Raw genomic sequence first — 14,513 nt, forward strand, 5'->3', positions numbered from 1 at the left:
AGTGTTTTTTCGGTGCGATTCTTCGTGCTCTCTTCTATTGTCAACAAAAGTACATAACCTTGAACTTTCTAATATACAATACAACGACTCCTACCAACCCCACATAATTTTTGATGCTGCCATATGTATGAGGATACTCTAAGAGTGGGCCGAATGGTGTTTGTGAATGGGTCCACAGGCATGTTACACCCATTGAAGACTCAACGCCATATCCCTAAACGATTTCTCATCGCCTCTAAGCCGTATTAGCCCCTCGAGAGCGGCTGAAAACATAATCAGACAACGAACAAGCAAATAGAGCAACACTTCGGCCAAATCCAAAAGGTAAATCCTTCCCCGATATTCCATAATTTTCCTAAAATCTGTGAAGTCCAGACGGTACACATTTGCCAACACATCGCTGCAGCCTGAAACCGTCCCAGTATAAATCAATCAAAATGAAAAATGATACATAATGTCGTTAATTAGCGAATCTTCTATCAAAATATCGAAGCACACCCATGACGCTGGCGGCTTCCACTTCCATCGCAGGACGATTTCTGACCGAGGAAGGGAGCCCTCGAGGAATTGGAAGAGTATGTAGCCGTGGGAGCCATGTGTTTATCTCGTCTGATGCACGAGCAAAATTTGGGTGTCGCGAAAGTGTGGTGAAAGTGTCCGCACAGCTTAATGTAATTGGAGGAGTTGATGGCGGGTTATCCTTCAATACGCTATTCCCTTTGTCATTCGGGGATGATCCTCGCGATTGACAGCAGCCTTCTCCTGGACTACTTCCTCCGCAACATCCGGCGCCGGCATTAGCTGCGCCTCGTGATGCCGCTAGACTCTTGCAAAACAAGGTGCTTTTTGGATCTGAGAGGCATTGTGCACAGGTACCAGGTCCATTCGCACACGGATTTGGCTTGCTAGTTATAGAGGGAAGACCGTCAGAAAACACATCTCCATCCGAGGGAGGAGGGGTAAATTGAGAGAGGTCGAGGTTTTGGATAGGGGCAAGTTTGTTGGGCCTCTGGGGCTTTTCTCTCTCCGAAGATTGATCCGCAGCCATTTCAGCACAAATACACGGGGTTCCATCCTGGCAAAATCCGCACGGATCAAAGAGAGCGCTCGGGGAGACGACTTCCACGTCGTTATCCGTATTGCGACGAAGGGAGAACCGCGATGTAAAATCTATCTCTAGTTCTTCTGGTTCGGTTTTAATTTCAGGTTGAGGTCTCTGCCGTTTATCTGATGACTCCTGCTGTGGGGAGTGTGGTCGCTTTGGCGCTAAAACATCCTCTTGCCGCCGTGAAGGGTTTACGTTGAATGCGTCGTCAATGCATTGACATCTGGCGGAGGAACAATTTTCACATCCACCAGGGACAGATTCGGCCGGATTCTGTGCTTTGATAGCTTGGAGTTCCTTGGCCAGAGCATCTTTAGCGTTTCTCTCTGTAACAACGTCGTTTTCAAGTCCCTGACAGCGCTTTTTCCACCATAATAATTCGTTTCTACAGTCTTCTAGTTGTTTCGATAGTGTGCTTATTTGTGCTTTCATCAATGTCTCTTGTTGCTCGTTTTCCTCCTCAATTTTTTTAATTTGTTCTTCTAATTCTCCCACTCTCGCTGCTCTTCTTTCCCGAAAGGCTCTTTGAGCGGCGCGGTTTTGAGCCTTGCGCTTTGTTGGGGGGGTATCCGTGGCTGGCTTGCGGCCAGGCTTTGGTCGTGGGGGAATAATCCACTCCTTTGACGTAACAGAGCGTTGTACTAAGGGAGAAGGAGAGCCTGCGGCTGCGATTGGCTTCACCGAGAGAGCTGGGGGGCGTGAGGCCAATGCCGGGGCTAACGGCAGCGGCGAGGCGGGGGTAGAAGCGGTTGGCGTACTCACAGCAGATGCCATGGTTCGTATGAAGACTGTTGGAAGCAAGACACAAACAACGGGTAAGAGGGATGAAATTAAAAAAAAAAAAAAAAAAAAAGAGAAACTGAAGAAAAAAAGGACAAAGACTGATTGTGTGGAAATTCAACCGCAACGTGTCTATCGGGGCATCGGAACCAGCAGCTGATTATTTGTACTCAAGCTCCAGGCCCTAGAGCAGCAGGCTCACGCAGCTAGTCCAAGGCAAGAAGCATCCAGATGTAAGTTCGTCCCAGTCACATAATATATGCGACAATGTATCACTGGCTATGGCAATTGACACTGTGATACGACAGCAAGCGACGAGGAGCGTAGTGGAGGATGTTGCAGGAAGGTTAGAGGGGGAAACTCGGATGATCAGATTAGATTATCGTGCGATCAGTCACGTGGATTAGAGTTTCCGATGTCGCCGCTTAGCGAATCACATGGTACCATTCTTATCTGATCTGCTAAACGATGTTATCTGATCCCCCTCCTCTGCATGCCTGACTAGCGCGGTAATGCTCGAACAGGCACTAGTCCCATACCGCGTACTCCATACTCCGTACTGCTCCGTAATTAAGCATGTATCTTACAGAGGAGTACCCACCGCCAGACGGCGGCATTCATGAACCGTCATGCAGGGAAGAAAGTTAGCGTCTCCGGACGTGTATCGGGCTTTGAGAGAGCATTATCCCTTTAGCCAATTGTATGGCAGAAGATTAATCAGGGGGCATCGAAGCGAAATACCCTTGCGATGCCGGGAATGAGTCAGATGTCATCGTGCGAAATTTCACGCCCTTCAACCGGCAATTTCGACTCGGCCCTCGTATAAAGCTGCGAGCCCCCGAATTCGAGTATATAATGTGTTGGATTCTCTGCCATTGCCGAGAATTACAGTTTGAAAAACAAGTAATGACATGAATCCTCAACCCTAAGATGTCCTCCAATACTGTTGTGGCTAGTCCGAGAGTCCTTAACTTTCTCCAAAAGCTCCATGCCGCTTCATTGGCCCAAGAATCCTCATTCTCTCTCAGCCTTTTTTGGGTCTTCAAGCTCTTCCGCGATCGGTTCTTCAAAGAAAGTTGGAATACCCGCGATGATGACTTCATGCGGGACAAATTCATTGCCCTCGAACCCGACAAGTGCGAGTTCCTCTATCTGCTCGCGCGGACCACCGGTGCGCTGAACATCGTCGAGGCTGGGACCAGCTTCGGTGTTTCAACCATATATCTGGCTCTTGCTGCTGGACAAAACGCTGCCGCAAAGGCTACCTCCGGCCCAATCATTCCCGGACAGGGAGCGAGGGTAATTGCTACCGAGAAAGAGCCGGAGAAAGCTAAAAGGGCAAGGCAACATTGGAAGGAAACTGGAGAGGAAGTGGAACCGTGGATCACATTGTTGGAGGGAGATCTCCGCGAGTTGCTTCCCGTGGAGGTAAACAAAACTGATCAGATTGATCTCCTCTTGCTGGATAGTATGATTCCCTTTCTGTCCACCTGTCATTCCATGATTGTTAAACGAAACTAACATGTCTCTGAACCAGTTTGGACACCAATGGTCCTCCCTGCCCTGCAGGCCGTCCAGCCAAAACTTCGCCATGGGGCGCTCATTGTTGCTGATAATACCAAAATGGCGCGATCGGGCTACAAAGATTTCTTTGACTATGTTAACAATCCAGCGAATGGGTTCAAGACAATGACAACGCCATTCAAGGGCGGGCTCGAGGTTGCGGTTTATCTCCCTTCAAACACAGTCTAGTCGATGCTTGTCGGCTTCAATTCGAACGGAAATAAAACATTCATGTCGATTTTGTTGTCTGTCACTGTTATATTAAGCCGCAGAATGTTTCTTGAAATATGTTTCTCTATAGCGGAGTAATAGCAAAATATTCTTACTACATCATATGCGAATTTAACTGCGCCATCCCCCCGAGATCCTGGCCCTGACTGAACGAATAGAACACAACTATGCACTGAATAGAGAGATATAGTATGATATCGTCTCAAACTAGTCATACAGGTGTACACCACTCCACTAAATTATCGGCATCCCTATTTCCTTGTTTTCGTCCGGCTCGTTTCACCACTTAGGATAGCCTTCTCCCGGAGGTATTTCTGAACAACACCCTCAACGGTTCCAAAGTCGTGTTTAGTTTGTCTAAAGGAGAGGGGGAGAGAGCGCGTCAGTGAACCAGTCAAAAGCTTCGGGTGTCCTGGAAAAAGATTTTGCAATAGAGCCATACCTCATGTATGTTAGTCTAGCACGCCTCTTTCTCTTCTCAGAACGTTGCACAATTTCCACAGCTTGCACTTGTGGATTGTATACTTTAATCCACATCTCACATCCCACTCGAGTCAATTGATTTCTTAACAAAAATGCGGTGTCTATTCCCCGCTGTCGGATATTCAAGCATACGCCTGCAAAGGGATCGCCGGATTTAAAAGTAACGCGGAGAATATCACCAACTTTAGCGCCTTGTCGGTTTCTCTTGTTAAAGAGATTCTGTCTTTCACCAGTTGGGTCGAGAACAGCCAGCTGGTCCTTTGTGAAAGAGGCAATTGGGTCTTTATATGTGGAAGCCGGGGACGGCGGAGGAGGGAGGACTTTCAGCTTTTTTGCAACTGTTTCGTGTAGAACTGTTAGCTGACAACGGTGCAATCAAGAGAAGAGTAGTATCTGAAACGAGAATAACGCTGTAAACCCACCTTTACCAGGGCGAAAGGCTTTTGGTAGTTGCGAATGAAATTGTTCGGGGAGGTTTTCGGGGAAAGGGAGGCGCTGCTTTGGAGCGGAATACACGGTCGTCAGGAATCTTCGGTGAGACTGAAACTTCCCCAATTCTCGGGATATCGAATTCCAGCAGCCTAGCGGCCGCATCGCTGACTGTAGCGAGGCCATTGTTGTCATCAACTTGGTTGTCGGCGTGTTCGTCGGAGTTGGAGAGATTTGAAGATCTCGAGTGGTGGTCCGTGCGTCACGCAATCTTGAACTTCAAATTTTGGGCTTCAAGAGAATAGTCCCTCGAATACGAAACCCACCTGCGAAGTCAGATCACGGAAAGTATTCGATCCAGCAAAGACCCGAATAAAGCTATTTATTCTACAGTAGCCCTCCCGAAGAATCAATTTTGGCCGTTTCCTCCGACGACAATGGCGCAAGGTGCCATGTGGAGAGCCCCGGCGCTCTTCTCGCGATGCGCCGCGCAGACATCTAAATTCAGCCGATCGAGCAGATCCTTCTCGAGCACTCCTTCTTACTCTAAAGGTATGGGTGGCATCAATATTCTCAGCCCTTCCGGCTACTAATTAATGTTTCCCGTAGAGATCCTACCCCCCTTTAAACCCTCAAGTTCTCCCGAATTGACCGAGCTTCTGGAAGTATTTCGGCAGAAGCTATTCATTCCAATGTCACTGAGTCTTCGACACAAACGATTAATGTTCAAGCAAAAATATGCACAGAAATTACAAGACAACCCCATATCTGTCAAAGTTGGCGGCCAAACCGAAGAATCCTATCTCCTGAAGCCCATGAAACCCGAAGACCAGCCCGGCTCAGCCGAGTTTAGGAAAATGGTTTCTTTGATGAAGACTCGCGAGGACTGGCTCAACATTATTCCATTTCTGACCGGACTACAAAATTCAAAGCGGCCATTTGCAACAAAAAATTTGGTGTGGCTGGTTCGCAAGGCCGGTCTAGCTGGGCAAGCAAGCGTGATGGTGGAGAGTGTGAAGCAATCGAAGAGAACTGGTCTTACCCTGGCCAATGTTGCTGTAGCAAAAAATCTATTTTTGGCAATTCGCTACAAGGCACAGGAGGCGAATTTTAAGGGTGCTGAGGTTGAGACAGCGTTGCGACAAGCTCGTCAAATGGCGGACCTTTTCGATGCTCCTGAGCATACCGCAGCTGATCGGATGAATGACGCAAAACATTCACCTGAGATCATTGCAATTCTACTCGAGCTCAGCGCCGCCAACACTCTCGATTCACTTGGGGGGAAGGATGTTGAAGGACAAGTTCGAGCATATGCTACCAGGCTTCTTAGCACTTGGTCGTTCGGGAACTTCGATGTCCCCGCCCTGTGGGAGACTGCTAACTTTAGACTCCTAGAGTTGATTCCTGTGTGGAGTGGTATGAATCTAGCTCTACAGGTAGATGAAATCAAGGCCGATGCCGAGTTGTCCAATGCCTTACGATCTCGAATGGGTGAGCTTGGGAAGACAATCGAAGCCTCTGTGGAAAAAGTGACGAAGGAAAGCGATAGTGCGGATCGATCGGGTGTTGTATTGGCCAAGCGACTGTATCATAAGTAGTCACTTTTTACTTGTTTGAGAGGCCGTGTTTGGGGTGTCAGAGGCGTTTATACTGTACAATATTTGTTACTTTTGGGTAAAATATTGAGGATTCATGCTTGGCAGCCCTGATTGTCGGTATTTGCCCTTGGAGAAAAGATTTCATTGATAGAGCATATCGAACAACATATCCACAGTCCACAAAAGATAGACATTATGAATCATTGAATCCTTCTAATCACAGAGTGTAATGGTATTATCATCACGAATCCGAGCCTTGACACCTAGCGAGGACTGTCCGGAGACGACAGAGGGGCCGGTCACAAATATCTGTGACTGCCATTAGCATACCAATTTGCCCAAAAAAAAAAAAAAAAAAAAAAAAAAAAAAGAAAAAAGAAGGTAACTATCACTTACTTCTCCTTCTGTTGCTCTCTCGTCGGTGCCATTCTCCTGACATCCAATCAACTTTATTTCAACACTGTTTGTAGGTGGGCCGAAATGACTAGGCCCGGTATCCGTTCTATAGTCGTACGGAAGCGTTTGGCAAACCGCACCAGCAACATTTTGAGCAGTAAGCGCATATACAACACGAGCTCCAGTGAATATTCTGAGGTCCGTTAATTGATCGGAGGTGAGCCGATTTTGTTTGTTCCCATCAGCTCGATGGGAAATGAACAAAAGCCGAAGCTTATCGAGAGAAAGTCCTGCAGTGGGTGCAGCGCTTGACAAATTCCATAGCCAATTACGTGTTGGCATCACACCGGAATCCAAGGAACGGCTTTGAAAGTATCGTCCAATATTGGTAATTGGACCCATAGAGGGTCCCATACGTTGAGCATGGTAGTCGGATATGGTGTGGGAGGATGCAACCAGCACGGTAGGTGAAATCCCCGCGGTAGCCAGCGCTAAATCGACAACTTCGCCAGCTACCGAATTGAGAGCAACGGAAGCGTTGGCATACAGAGCAGCAAGAGTCCAGCAGAGCGAGTATGTATGAGACAACGAGTCAATCGAAAGAAATAGATCGGAGTCTCTGAGAAGCTCGTTACGTGGAAGGGAGCTGCCGAGAGCACCCACAGCAGATATGAGATTCTGTTGTACGCGTTAGAAAAGCAGCGAGGAGACGGTTCCCGCATCTATAAGCTTACCGCGGCTGTATATTCAACGAAAGATCCAGGGCCAGTTGGGGGGAACCAGAGTGTAGTTATTGAGGGTGTGGCTACGTTGGGGTCAGAGGCGGGAAGCTCCGAGGTAGCAGAATTACCGCTATCTTTCACCAAATCCTGCCAAACAGCCACTTTAATCTGACTACCCAATTCATCTGGGCCTTGACTCCAATCCAAGTGTTGGTTGCCCACTTTAGTGACCCAGACAACATTGTTCAGAGACGTACGGGCTTTAGACACAACATCGAGATCAACAGCACCGGCTTCTGCAACAAGGAGATCTGCTTTAGCTTGCTGGAGGTACGTTGCCAGCTCTTCCGAAGCCAAGTTATGAGGGATTATCGTAATCTTAAATCCGTAGAATGCACCGGCTGAAACTCGTTAGCTTCATGCTTCCCGAATGCTGCATGGATCTCACGAACCAAAAAGTGTAGCAAGTAATTCCACAGAGTCAGAAAGACAGATTGCCACATTTTGTGCCTTTGAGTCGCGAATATACTGCCCGAGAACATTGATTTCTTTCGATATCTCGTCGATACTTCGTTCTTCTACATTTTTGCCCAGGACAGTGTATATCTTTCCACGCTTCCCTTTAGGTGTGCCGTCTTGATTCAGCGATCCCTTGACGGCGCTCCTCCAGATGTCACGTAAATCTCCATTTCTTCCATATGACCATTTTGGTGTTTCCGGATCCCTCACTCCCAATCCGGCCTTAAGAGGGTACCCATGGGGAGCGTCAAGGGCACGAAGTGTCGCGGATTCTCCCGGCTGCCTGATGGGAGCTTCGGCGGCTTGCCGGGCAAGCATAAAAGGATGCGCATCCGGATCTTTCGAAAAGAAGGTGACATAGCCCACGTAGGTAACCAAGAGGGTGGCTAGCCCAGTTGTGTAGATGTCCCAGTCGGCAAGCAGTTGGGCCAGTAAGCTATCAAGCTTTGAAATCAGGGACTCGCTCGAGGCCATCTTGAAAACCTTCACTCGGGTGCAGCTAATTTTATCTCAAATCGGCCAAAGACTCAAATCGGAGTGCCGTCTAGACTCTCGAGCATAGTTAAAAAAAAATACAAGCAAGGGTGATCAATGAGGTGAATAAATTAGGTACCGCAGCCAACGCTGTTGATACCGTGTCGTTGGCTGTTATGGATTTGCGGATCGGTCAATTAGGTTGGTTAACTTTTAGTCTCTGGAGCCGCCTAGAGTACTTCTTGGGCGCCACTCCGGAGCCAACGCGAGACTAGACTCTTGACCAGCCAGCCTTGTCCACATCACACGTTGACTTTTGCTATGTAATCGTCCGTCCGCCATTGAATCCTATGCATCAACATACATGGGAGCTCAGGAAGGTATGTGTGGGATACCTCCTCCGTATGTATTCCGTTGTGCTTAGGGTACGCAATATCCTTACTCGCCTTGTCCTATCTCGGTGGAGGTTCGAGTGGGACGCTCGGCTATGTTCAACATCGGCTGTCTTGCAATCACTTTGCCTACGTGATGTGTTATTCGGGTTGGGGTCAATTTTACTGGCTGTGAGCCTGTGGAGGTTGGTCCAGCATGAGCGTAACCTGATACCAAACGTGCGCCACACACGGAATACGGAATACGGAGTGAGTACAGAGAACGTAACTTGGCCATAGCAAGTCTAGCATGGCGAGGGGAACCGCCCGATATCTGCGAGACTTGAGATGGCAACCATTTCGCATATAATTGACTTAAAAAGCCCCGTAGATGCAGGAATAGACGGACCAGAGCCATCGCGATGTGGTTCATCCCCAATCATTTCTCCTATCAGCCAGCTAATCTTAGTATCAATGATCAGACATGACTGTTAATTCCTTAGCAGTGCATGTTTCAAAGTTCTCATTCCCGCCAGCTGTCCGCCTCCTGCGACAGTTTGGGGAGTCTGTCATGGCAATCATAACTCGTCCATTTCTTCAGGATAAAATATCGACACTGGGAATGGAGGAAATCAGTGCCCAGAGAGGACTTCCTTGAGGGACGTACGTAGTGAAATCCCAGGCAATACTGCAAAAAAAAAAAAAAAAAATTAGTGGCACAAGCTTGAAAAGGGTTCGTATAATGATTCTAAGCCGGGGAGAATCAAATGTTGTATGGAGTAACGTGTTTCAATAATGGTGGTGCCTTCACCGAGCTGCTGTCCCGCGCTGAGGCGGGGTGACTAAGCTGGTTGCATCTAGTTAACTAGTTACCGCGCGGCAATGGCGCTTAGGCTGGTTAAATCTCGAACGTGCGCAGTTTAGCGCAGAAGGTTGCTCTCGCATCGTTCCAAGGCCCTTGTCTCCAAAACAAACATCCCGATTGCCGCCAGCTGCATGATGGTCTCTCCGCAACGCCACGCTCTGGGTCTAACGTGATATCAAGTTTATAGCTTTAGATTAGGGATAAAGGTAAGTCAGGTAGGTATTTTGTTTTCCGGAGGCTTTTCCCACCAGAAGGTACGCTCGTCGTCAAAATTCCCAAATTTTCATTCCTTTCTCCTTTGCAACACGGCTAATTGAGTCAATCTCTAGTTGCTATTTTCTTAGCACGCAATTCCCTAGCTCTGCCAATGGCGCCGGGTCTGCTTCCATCGACCCCCAAACTCGCTAGTATCCAAACGGTCGATACACCTTCACCGGGCAAATGGCGGCATCCCCACCTCAAGGAGATTGTACAAAGGCAGAATGCAGCGAGATTCGGTGACACAAATGTTCGGAAGATCGTGTGGAATGGTGCAGTTTTGCTCGCCACAGGCTTTTTAGGGAAATCTTTAAGGCAATAGTAAGTCTTGCCCAGAAGGGCTCACAGATACGCGCTGCTTCTAACGCGTATTGTTGCAGCATACTTGCACTCGGTTCGTTTCTGTCCATCACAACGTATCCCAATGTCATACTCTTCGTATTGCGATTATATTTCCTTGCCAACATTGCGACCGCACTATACCCACTTTTTCGGCGCAAGGACGATATCTTAGATATCCCGCTAACCCCTTCACAACGTGCGCTTCTTGGGCTTAAACCCAACAGCACCCCTCCTACGACACCCGGAAGCTCTTACATAACACCTCCTCGATACCGGATATCTTCAGGTTCACGGCGGCCTAGCCCGTTATCCCCGAGCAGTTCTCCATTATCTGGCAGAGGCAGCTTGTCAGGTAGCCAGCTTTACGAGGGCTCTCTATATTCACCCTCCCCTAGCCCTTTGTTCCAAAGAGCAGTTGCCGGTGGGAACAGGGGTATGATGCGGCGACACAGCTTTGGTTCTTCGTCGTCGTTCGGTCGGTCTTCATTGCGAGATTCAACCGCTCTGCGGACGCCATCCACTCCTAGTCCTAATGGTGGAAGGAATGTCAATGTACTCGCAAATAAGTGGCTCTATGAGAAAACGCGTGCCGTTTCTCCTGGTGGCAGCGTTTTTGGGCGATGATATTGGTTTATTCTCTAAATGTCTTGGCGTGATTTAGCTCTGGTAGAAGAAAGGCGTTATGGAAGCGGGAAGAATTACTATGTACGGAGTATTACCTGCCTTGAAAGGCTAACAATCAATTTAATTCTTCAGCAACATATTTTATAATTTCTCTTTGTTGAAGATAAAGATTAGATTACAATCTAATAGCGTTGCGTGTACGGGAGAATCGCTCGTTGCTTGCATCACCTTGTGATAAAAATAACGGTCGATGTGGCAGTTGAATTGTTACGCAAGCTTTATCAGTTGCTTGGCTCTGCTCGACCTTGAATCCAACCCAACAAGAGTACTGGCTCTCCTTCAAAAACTAACCCGATCTTTATAACTGATGTCCTAATCCCATTGTCGCATGCTGAGCATTTGTTTCCTTTGAGGTTTCGGCCACTGCTTCCCCACTTTGCGATTCACACGCATCTGGTACGTTTATCATGGGAGCTTCGGAATCCAAGCTCGTTTTCAGGCAAGGCATCTTTCGGCTTTCGGAGGAGAAAGGTATCCCCGCCGATGATCCATACTGGGCTGGTGTAAGTACCGATCTTTGTCGGTGTGTGGAGTTGCTCTGTAGAGCTACCGACTAATACGTGTGTATTCGTTTAGTTCTGGGAGCTCCCGGAATCGGTTGAAGACGTGTTTACGCTCTTCGCCCCCGTTGACATACGAAGAACGCGCGACACGTCGCTAGGGAATCTGGAGACCCTATTACTCGCTGTCGCCTCCCGATTGACTGCGCTTAGACATCACCCGTCATTTCCTGATCATGAACTTGCGCCACCGCGAGATGCGTTGAACTGCATCCGCGTTCTTACCCGGATCCTACCTTTCATATACGAAGCGGAAAACTTGGAGGAGTGGGAAGAAAACTTCTTCTGGGGGGAAAGGAGGAAGAAAACTCGACAGGCTCAACTCGCGGCTCGAGTTCTGTTCGATGAATCTCGCAACGAGGAAGATCAGGATGCCCGGCCTCGGGATGAAGACTACGAAGATGCAAAGCCTCTTGCCGAAGAGCTCCTTGATACTTTGGTTGATATGCTTTTTTTCACTGGATTTACTATACCCCAGTTGCCAGGTTCTAAAACCAAAGTTCAATATTCAATATGGCAGAGTGGAATAGGCTGCCATACGTCCATGGGATCCAACAAGGAGCTTGAGAGCAATAGAACGGAAGTATTACGTCTATTGTTGACATTGACCGGCCAGTCCATGTATATGCCGTCAAGTAAGCCCGCCTCGAATACCCCAAAGCTACCCATCCAGGCTAACGTTCGTAGATCTACTTCCCGTGAAAGGGGTTAAGTCGCTCACCTATCTTGCAACCTGTCCCGATAAGAAGCTCGTCCTGTCTGTTCTCTGCTCCTTATTAAACACAGTGAGTTTCTGTTTCCAGGACAACGCATGGGATTTCTTCTGACATATTTCAGACCCTCAAGTTCAATCCAACTCCCTGGAAAATGCCTTATGACCACGTTGTTTGGAAAGATTCAAGGCAAATCCTTGTGATCTATTCCCTACAGCTTCTCCTAGCTTTATTACTCTATCCTATACCAGAAAGCGGGAGCGGAGCACCGCCCAAAAATTACTATCGGCACTTTTTTGGGAGGCTCCACCAGCCTCAAGACTTCCAATTTCTGGTCGACGGCATGACGAGAATCCTCAATCAGCCGGTTTGTTTCCTTACAAGCATTTGAGCAGTGGATATAAGCTAATAGTATAACAGATGCAAGCCACATCATCTTATCTTCCAGGTAGTCAGAAGTCTGTTAAATGGGCTCCGGAGATGATGATCTTGTTCTGGGAAGCACTTCAATGCAACAAACGATTTAGATCATTCATTGTCGATTCAAATCGTGCCCATGATTTTATAATCATCTGCCTTTTCTATGCCAATGAATATAAGACAGACCCATCCAAGCATGGCATTGTCAAAATGTGCATCTTTTTACTTCAGACCCTCAGTGTGGAGCCAAATTTTGGTCGCAACCTCTTTAAGAAGTTTGAAGCGCAAGACACACTGCCACCGAGTATAAGGCTTTCCAATTTCCGCGGAACATATGGGGATTTTCTTATCATTGTATGCAGTCCTTTACTTTATCTGCTTTGTCTAAATGGTGCTAATTTCTATAGTCCATCCATAATTTGATGACCACCAGCAAAGGAAAACTAGACGCAGTTTATCCTGCTTTGTTAGCCATTATGGACAATGTTGCAGCTTACGCAGAGCACCTGTCGGCTACAGCATGCTCTAGAGTATTACAGCTTTTCGTCTCGATGTCTTCGCCGAGTTTCCTTCTGGCCAAGGAAACCAATCATGCTCTCCTATCCTCCTTGCTCAAATTTATCAATGCAGTTATAGAACACCAATATAGCAGTATGTGGGCCAAAGTAAATCCTACCTACCCGTCTCGATCTAACGCTGTATAGAAAACCCATATCTAGTTTATGCCGTTCTAAAATCAAAGAGGCGTTTTGAGTCTCTGCGGGCCTTTACTCTAGAAAGCGGACAGCAGGAGATTGAGCAACAACGGCACCTAAGAAAGGCTAGCTTAAGCGGCAGTGACCATTTTACACATCAATCTTATGTCCAGCCCAGCGAAGCGATTCGTAGCCCCACGCGACCTTTGAGCCACGTTCCAGAGGAAGATGGTACATTTGCAGTGGGAGACGACGAATCTGACGAAGAGACTCTGCGTCAAGAGACACCTTCTCAGTCATCTCCCTCCCTCGACAATTCACGACCACCATCCCTGGCATCACCCATCGATGACAGCGTTCCACATCAGCTTCGAGGTTTATCCGAGAAGGCTCGCGGCAAGATGCCGGCCGGTCAAGCTACGTTCTCTCGGCAAAATAGCACCACGAGCTTAAGTAGCTACGCTGCAGCATCTGGTTTTTCGACAGCGTCCAGTGGCTTTGTTCCCACTGCAGCTTGGGTAAGTAGCGCCAAATCAACGTAAAGGCCATAAATACAACCAGCTAACCAAGTGGTCAGATCGAATCGTGGGTTCCCGAGTTGCCCCTTCACACCATTTTAACAGTCATTTCTGCAATATTCCCTCATGTCCCGGCAGCAGCTCTTGAATCATCTGTGAGCCCTGAAGCACGCACGCTGCTTTCAGAACTTCCATCATTCGCGGAAGAACCACATATTCAGTCAGTGCTCTCAGAGCCGACCCCCATTCAAGTTCATATGTTTGAATGGTCTCCACTTTCCCTTGGCTGGTACGAGTCCCTTCTATGGGGATTTATCTTTTCGAGTGAAATGATAGTTGGGTCGGCCTCTGGCTCAACGCCGGGGGCAGTCGGCGTCTGGAACGGAACGGCTATTAAACTATTCAGAGTACAAGAAGCAGTCGCCCAAGGTCCAACATTACTAGCCCCCAAGGGAGCTGTTGACGCAGTAGGTTCCAGTATCGTGCAGCGAATTGGAAGCTTGAATCTTCGGGGCCGGGGAAGCAACTCTCAAGAGGGACATGGCGAGTCCGAAAATATTACTGTGCGAGACGTTTAGTGGTGCACCGCCGCTCTCCCTGGACCTTTGCTTCCCCACTGCCTGTTTAGCATGATTTTACGAAGCATCACGATGTACATATATTGCCCTGCTTTGTATTTTAGCATACATACTTTTTTCTAATCCAATGGATAACCGATAACATATGCCAGCTGCTTCCATAGGAGCCATATGCATGAGCCCAAATCTAAAACGCATTTTACTTTCTC

At 47.9% G+C, this 14,513-nt stretch overlaps 7 protein-coding genes across 7 annotated transcripts; 4 read left to right on the plus strand and 3 right to left on the minus strand.

Annotated features, from left to right (window-relative positions):
• Positions 1-4: 4 nt before the first annotated feature.
• CIMG_06601 (bZIP transcription factor HapX) lies at positions 5-2,213 on the minus strand. The gene has a single exon (XM_001242704.2). It carries the CDS (start codon positions 1,877-1,879, stop codon positions 461-463), a length of 1,419 nt encoding a protein of 472 aa, XP_001242705.2. The 5' UTR covers positions 1,880-2,213; the 3' UTR covers positions 5-460.
• Positions 2,214-2,636: 423 nt separating this feature from the next.
• On the plus strand, positions 2,637-3,783 carry CIMG_06602 (O-methyltransferase). Its single transcript, XM_001242705.2, has 2 exons — positions 2,637-3,353; positions 3,423-3,783. The coding sequence occupies exons 1-2, from the start codon at positions 2,816-2,818 to the stop codon at positions 3,635-3,637; spliced, it is 753 nt and encodes a 250-aa protein (XP_001242706.1). The 5' UTR covers positions 2,637-2,815; the 3' UTR covers positions 3,638-3,783.
• On the minus strand, positions 3,742-4,777 carry CIMG_06603 (mitochondrial 54S ribosomal protein IMG1; the record flags this gene model as incomplete). The annotated part of the gene is made up of 3 exons (XM_001242706.2): positions 3,742-4,036; positions 4,122-4,500; positions 4,585-4,777. 3 exons carry the CDS (start codon positions 4,775-4,777, stop codon positions 3,931-3,933), a joined length of 678 nt encoding a protein of 225 aa, XP_001242707.1. The 3' UTR covers positions 3,742-3,930.
• CIMG_06604 (uncharacterized protein) lies at positions 4,756-6,529 on the plus strand. Its single transcript, XM_001242707.2, has 2 exons — positions 4,756-5,143; positions 5,201-6,529. Exons 1-2 carry the CDS (start codon positions 5,029-5,031, stop codon positions 6,187-6,189), a joined length of 1,104 nt encoding a protein of 367 aa, XP_001242708.1. The 5' UTR covers positions 4,756-5,028; the 3' UTR covers positions 6,190-6,529.
• Positions 5,284-8,399, minus strand: CIMG_11779 (uncharacterized protein). The gene is made up of 4 exons (XM_001242708.2): positions 7,760-8,399; positions 7,320-7,708; positions 6,586-7,263; positions 5,284-6,498 (listed from the first exon to the last, which is right to left on the minus strand). Exons 1-4 carry the CDS (start codon positions 8,298-8,300, stop codon positions 6,403-6,405), a joined length of 1,704 nt encoding a protein of 567 aa, XP_001242709.2. The 5' UTR covers positions 8,301-8,399; the 3' UTR covers positions 5,284-6,402.
• Positions 8,400-9,903: 1,504 nt separating this feature from the next.
• CIMG_06606 (uncharacterized protein) lies at positions 9,904-10,760 on the plus strand (the record flags this gene model as incomplete). Its single annotated transcript, XM_001242709.1, has 2 exons — positions 9,904-10,115; positions 10,175-10,760. 2 exons carry the CDS (start codon positions 9,904-9,906, stop codon positions 10,758-10,760), a joined length of 798 nt encoding a protein of 265 aa, XP_001242710.1.
• A 338-nt stretch (positions 10,761-11,098) lies between these two features.
• On the plus strand, positions 11,099-14,444 carry CIMG_06607 (uncharacterized protein). The gene is made up of 8 exons (XM_001242710.2): positions 11,099-11,323; positions 11,397-12,015; positions 12,068-12,165; positions 12,218-12,460; positions 12,514-12,867; positions 12,921-13,164; positions 13,218-13,726; positions 13,786-14,444. Exons 1-8 carry the CDS (start codon positions 11,228-11,230, stop codon positions 14,302-14,304), a joined length of 2,682 nt encoding a protein of 893 aa, XP_001242711.2. The 5' UTR covers positions 11,099-11,227; the 3' UTR covers positions 14,305-14,444.
• Positions 14,445-14,513: the final 69 nt, after the last annotated feature.

Source organism: Coccidioides immitis, assembly GCF_000149335.2.
Source record: "Coccidioides immitis RS genomic scaffold supercont3.2, whole genome shotgun sequence".
NCBI lineage: Eukaryota > Fungi > Ascomycota > Eurotiomycetes > Onygenales > Onygenaceae > Coccidioides > Coccidioides immitis.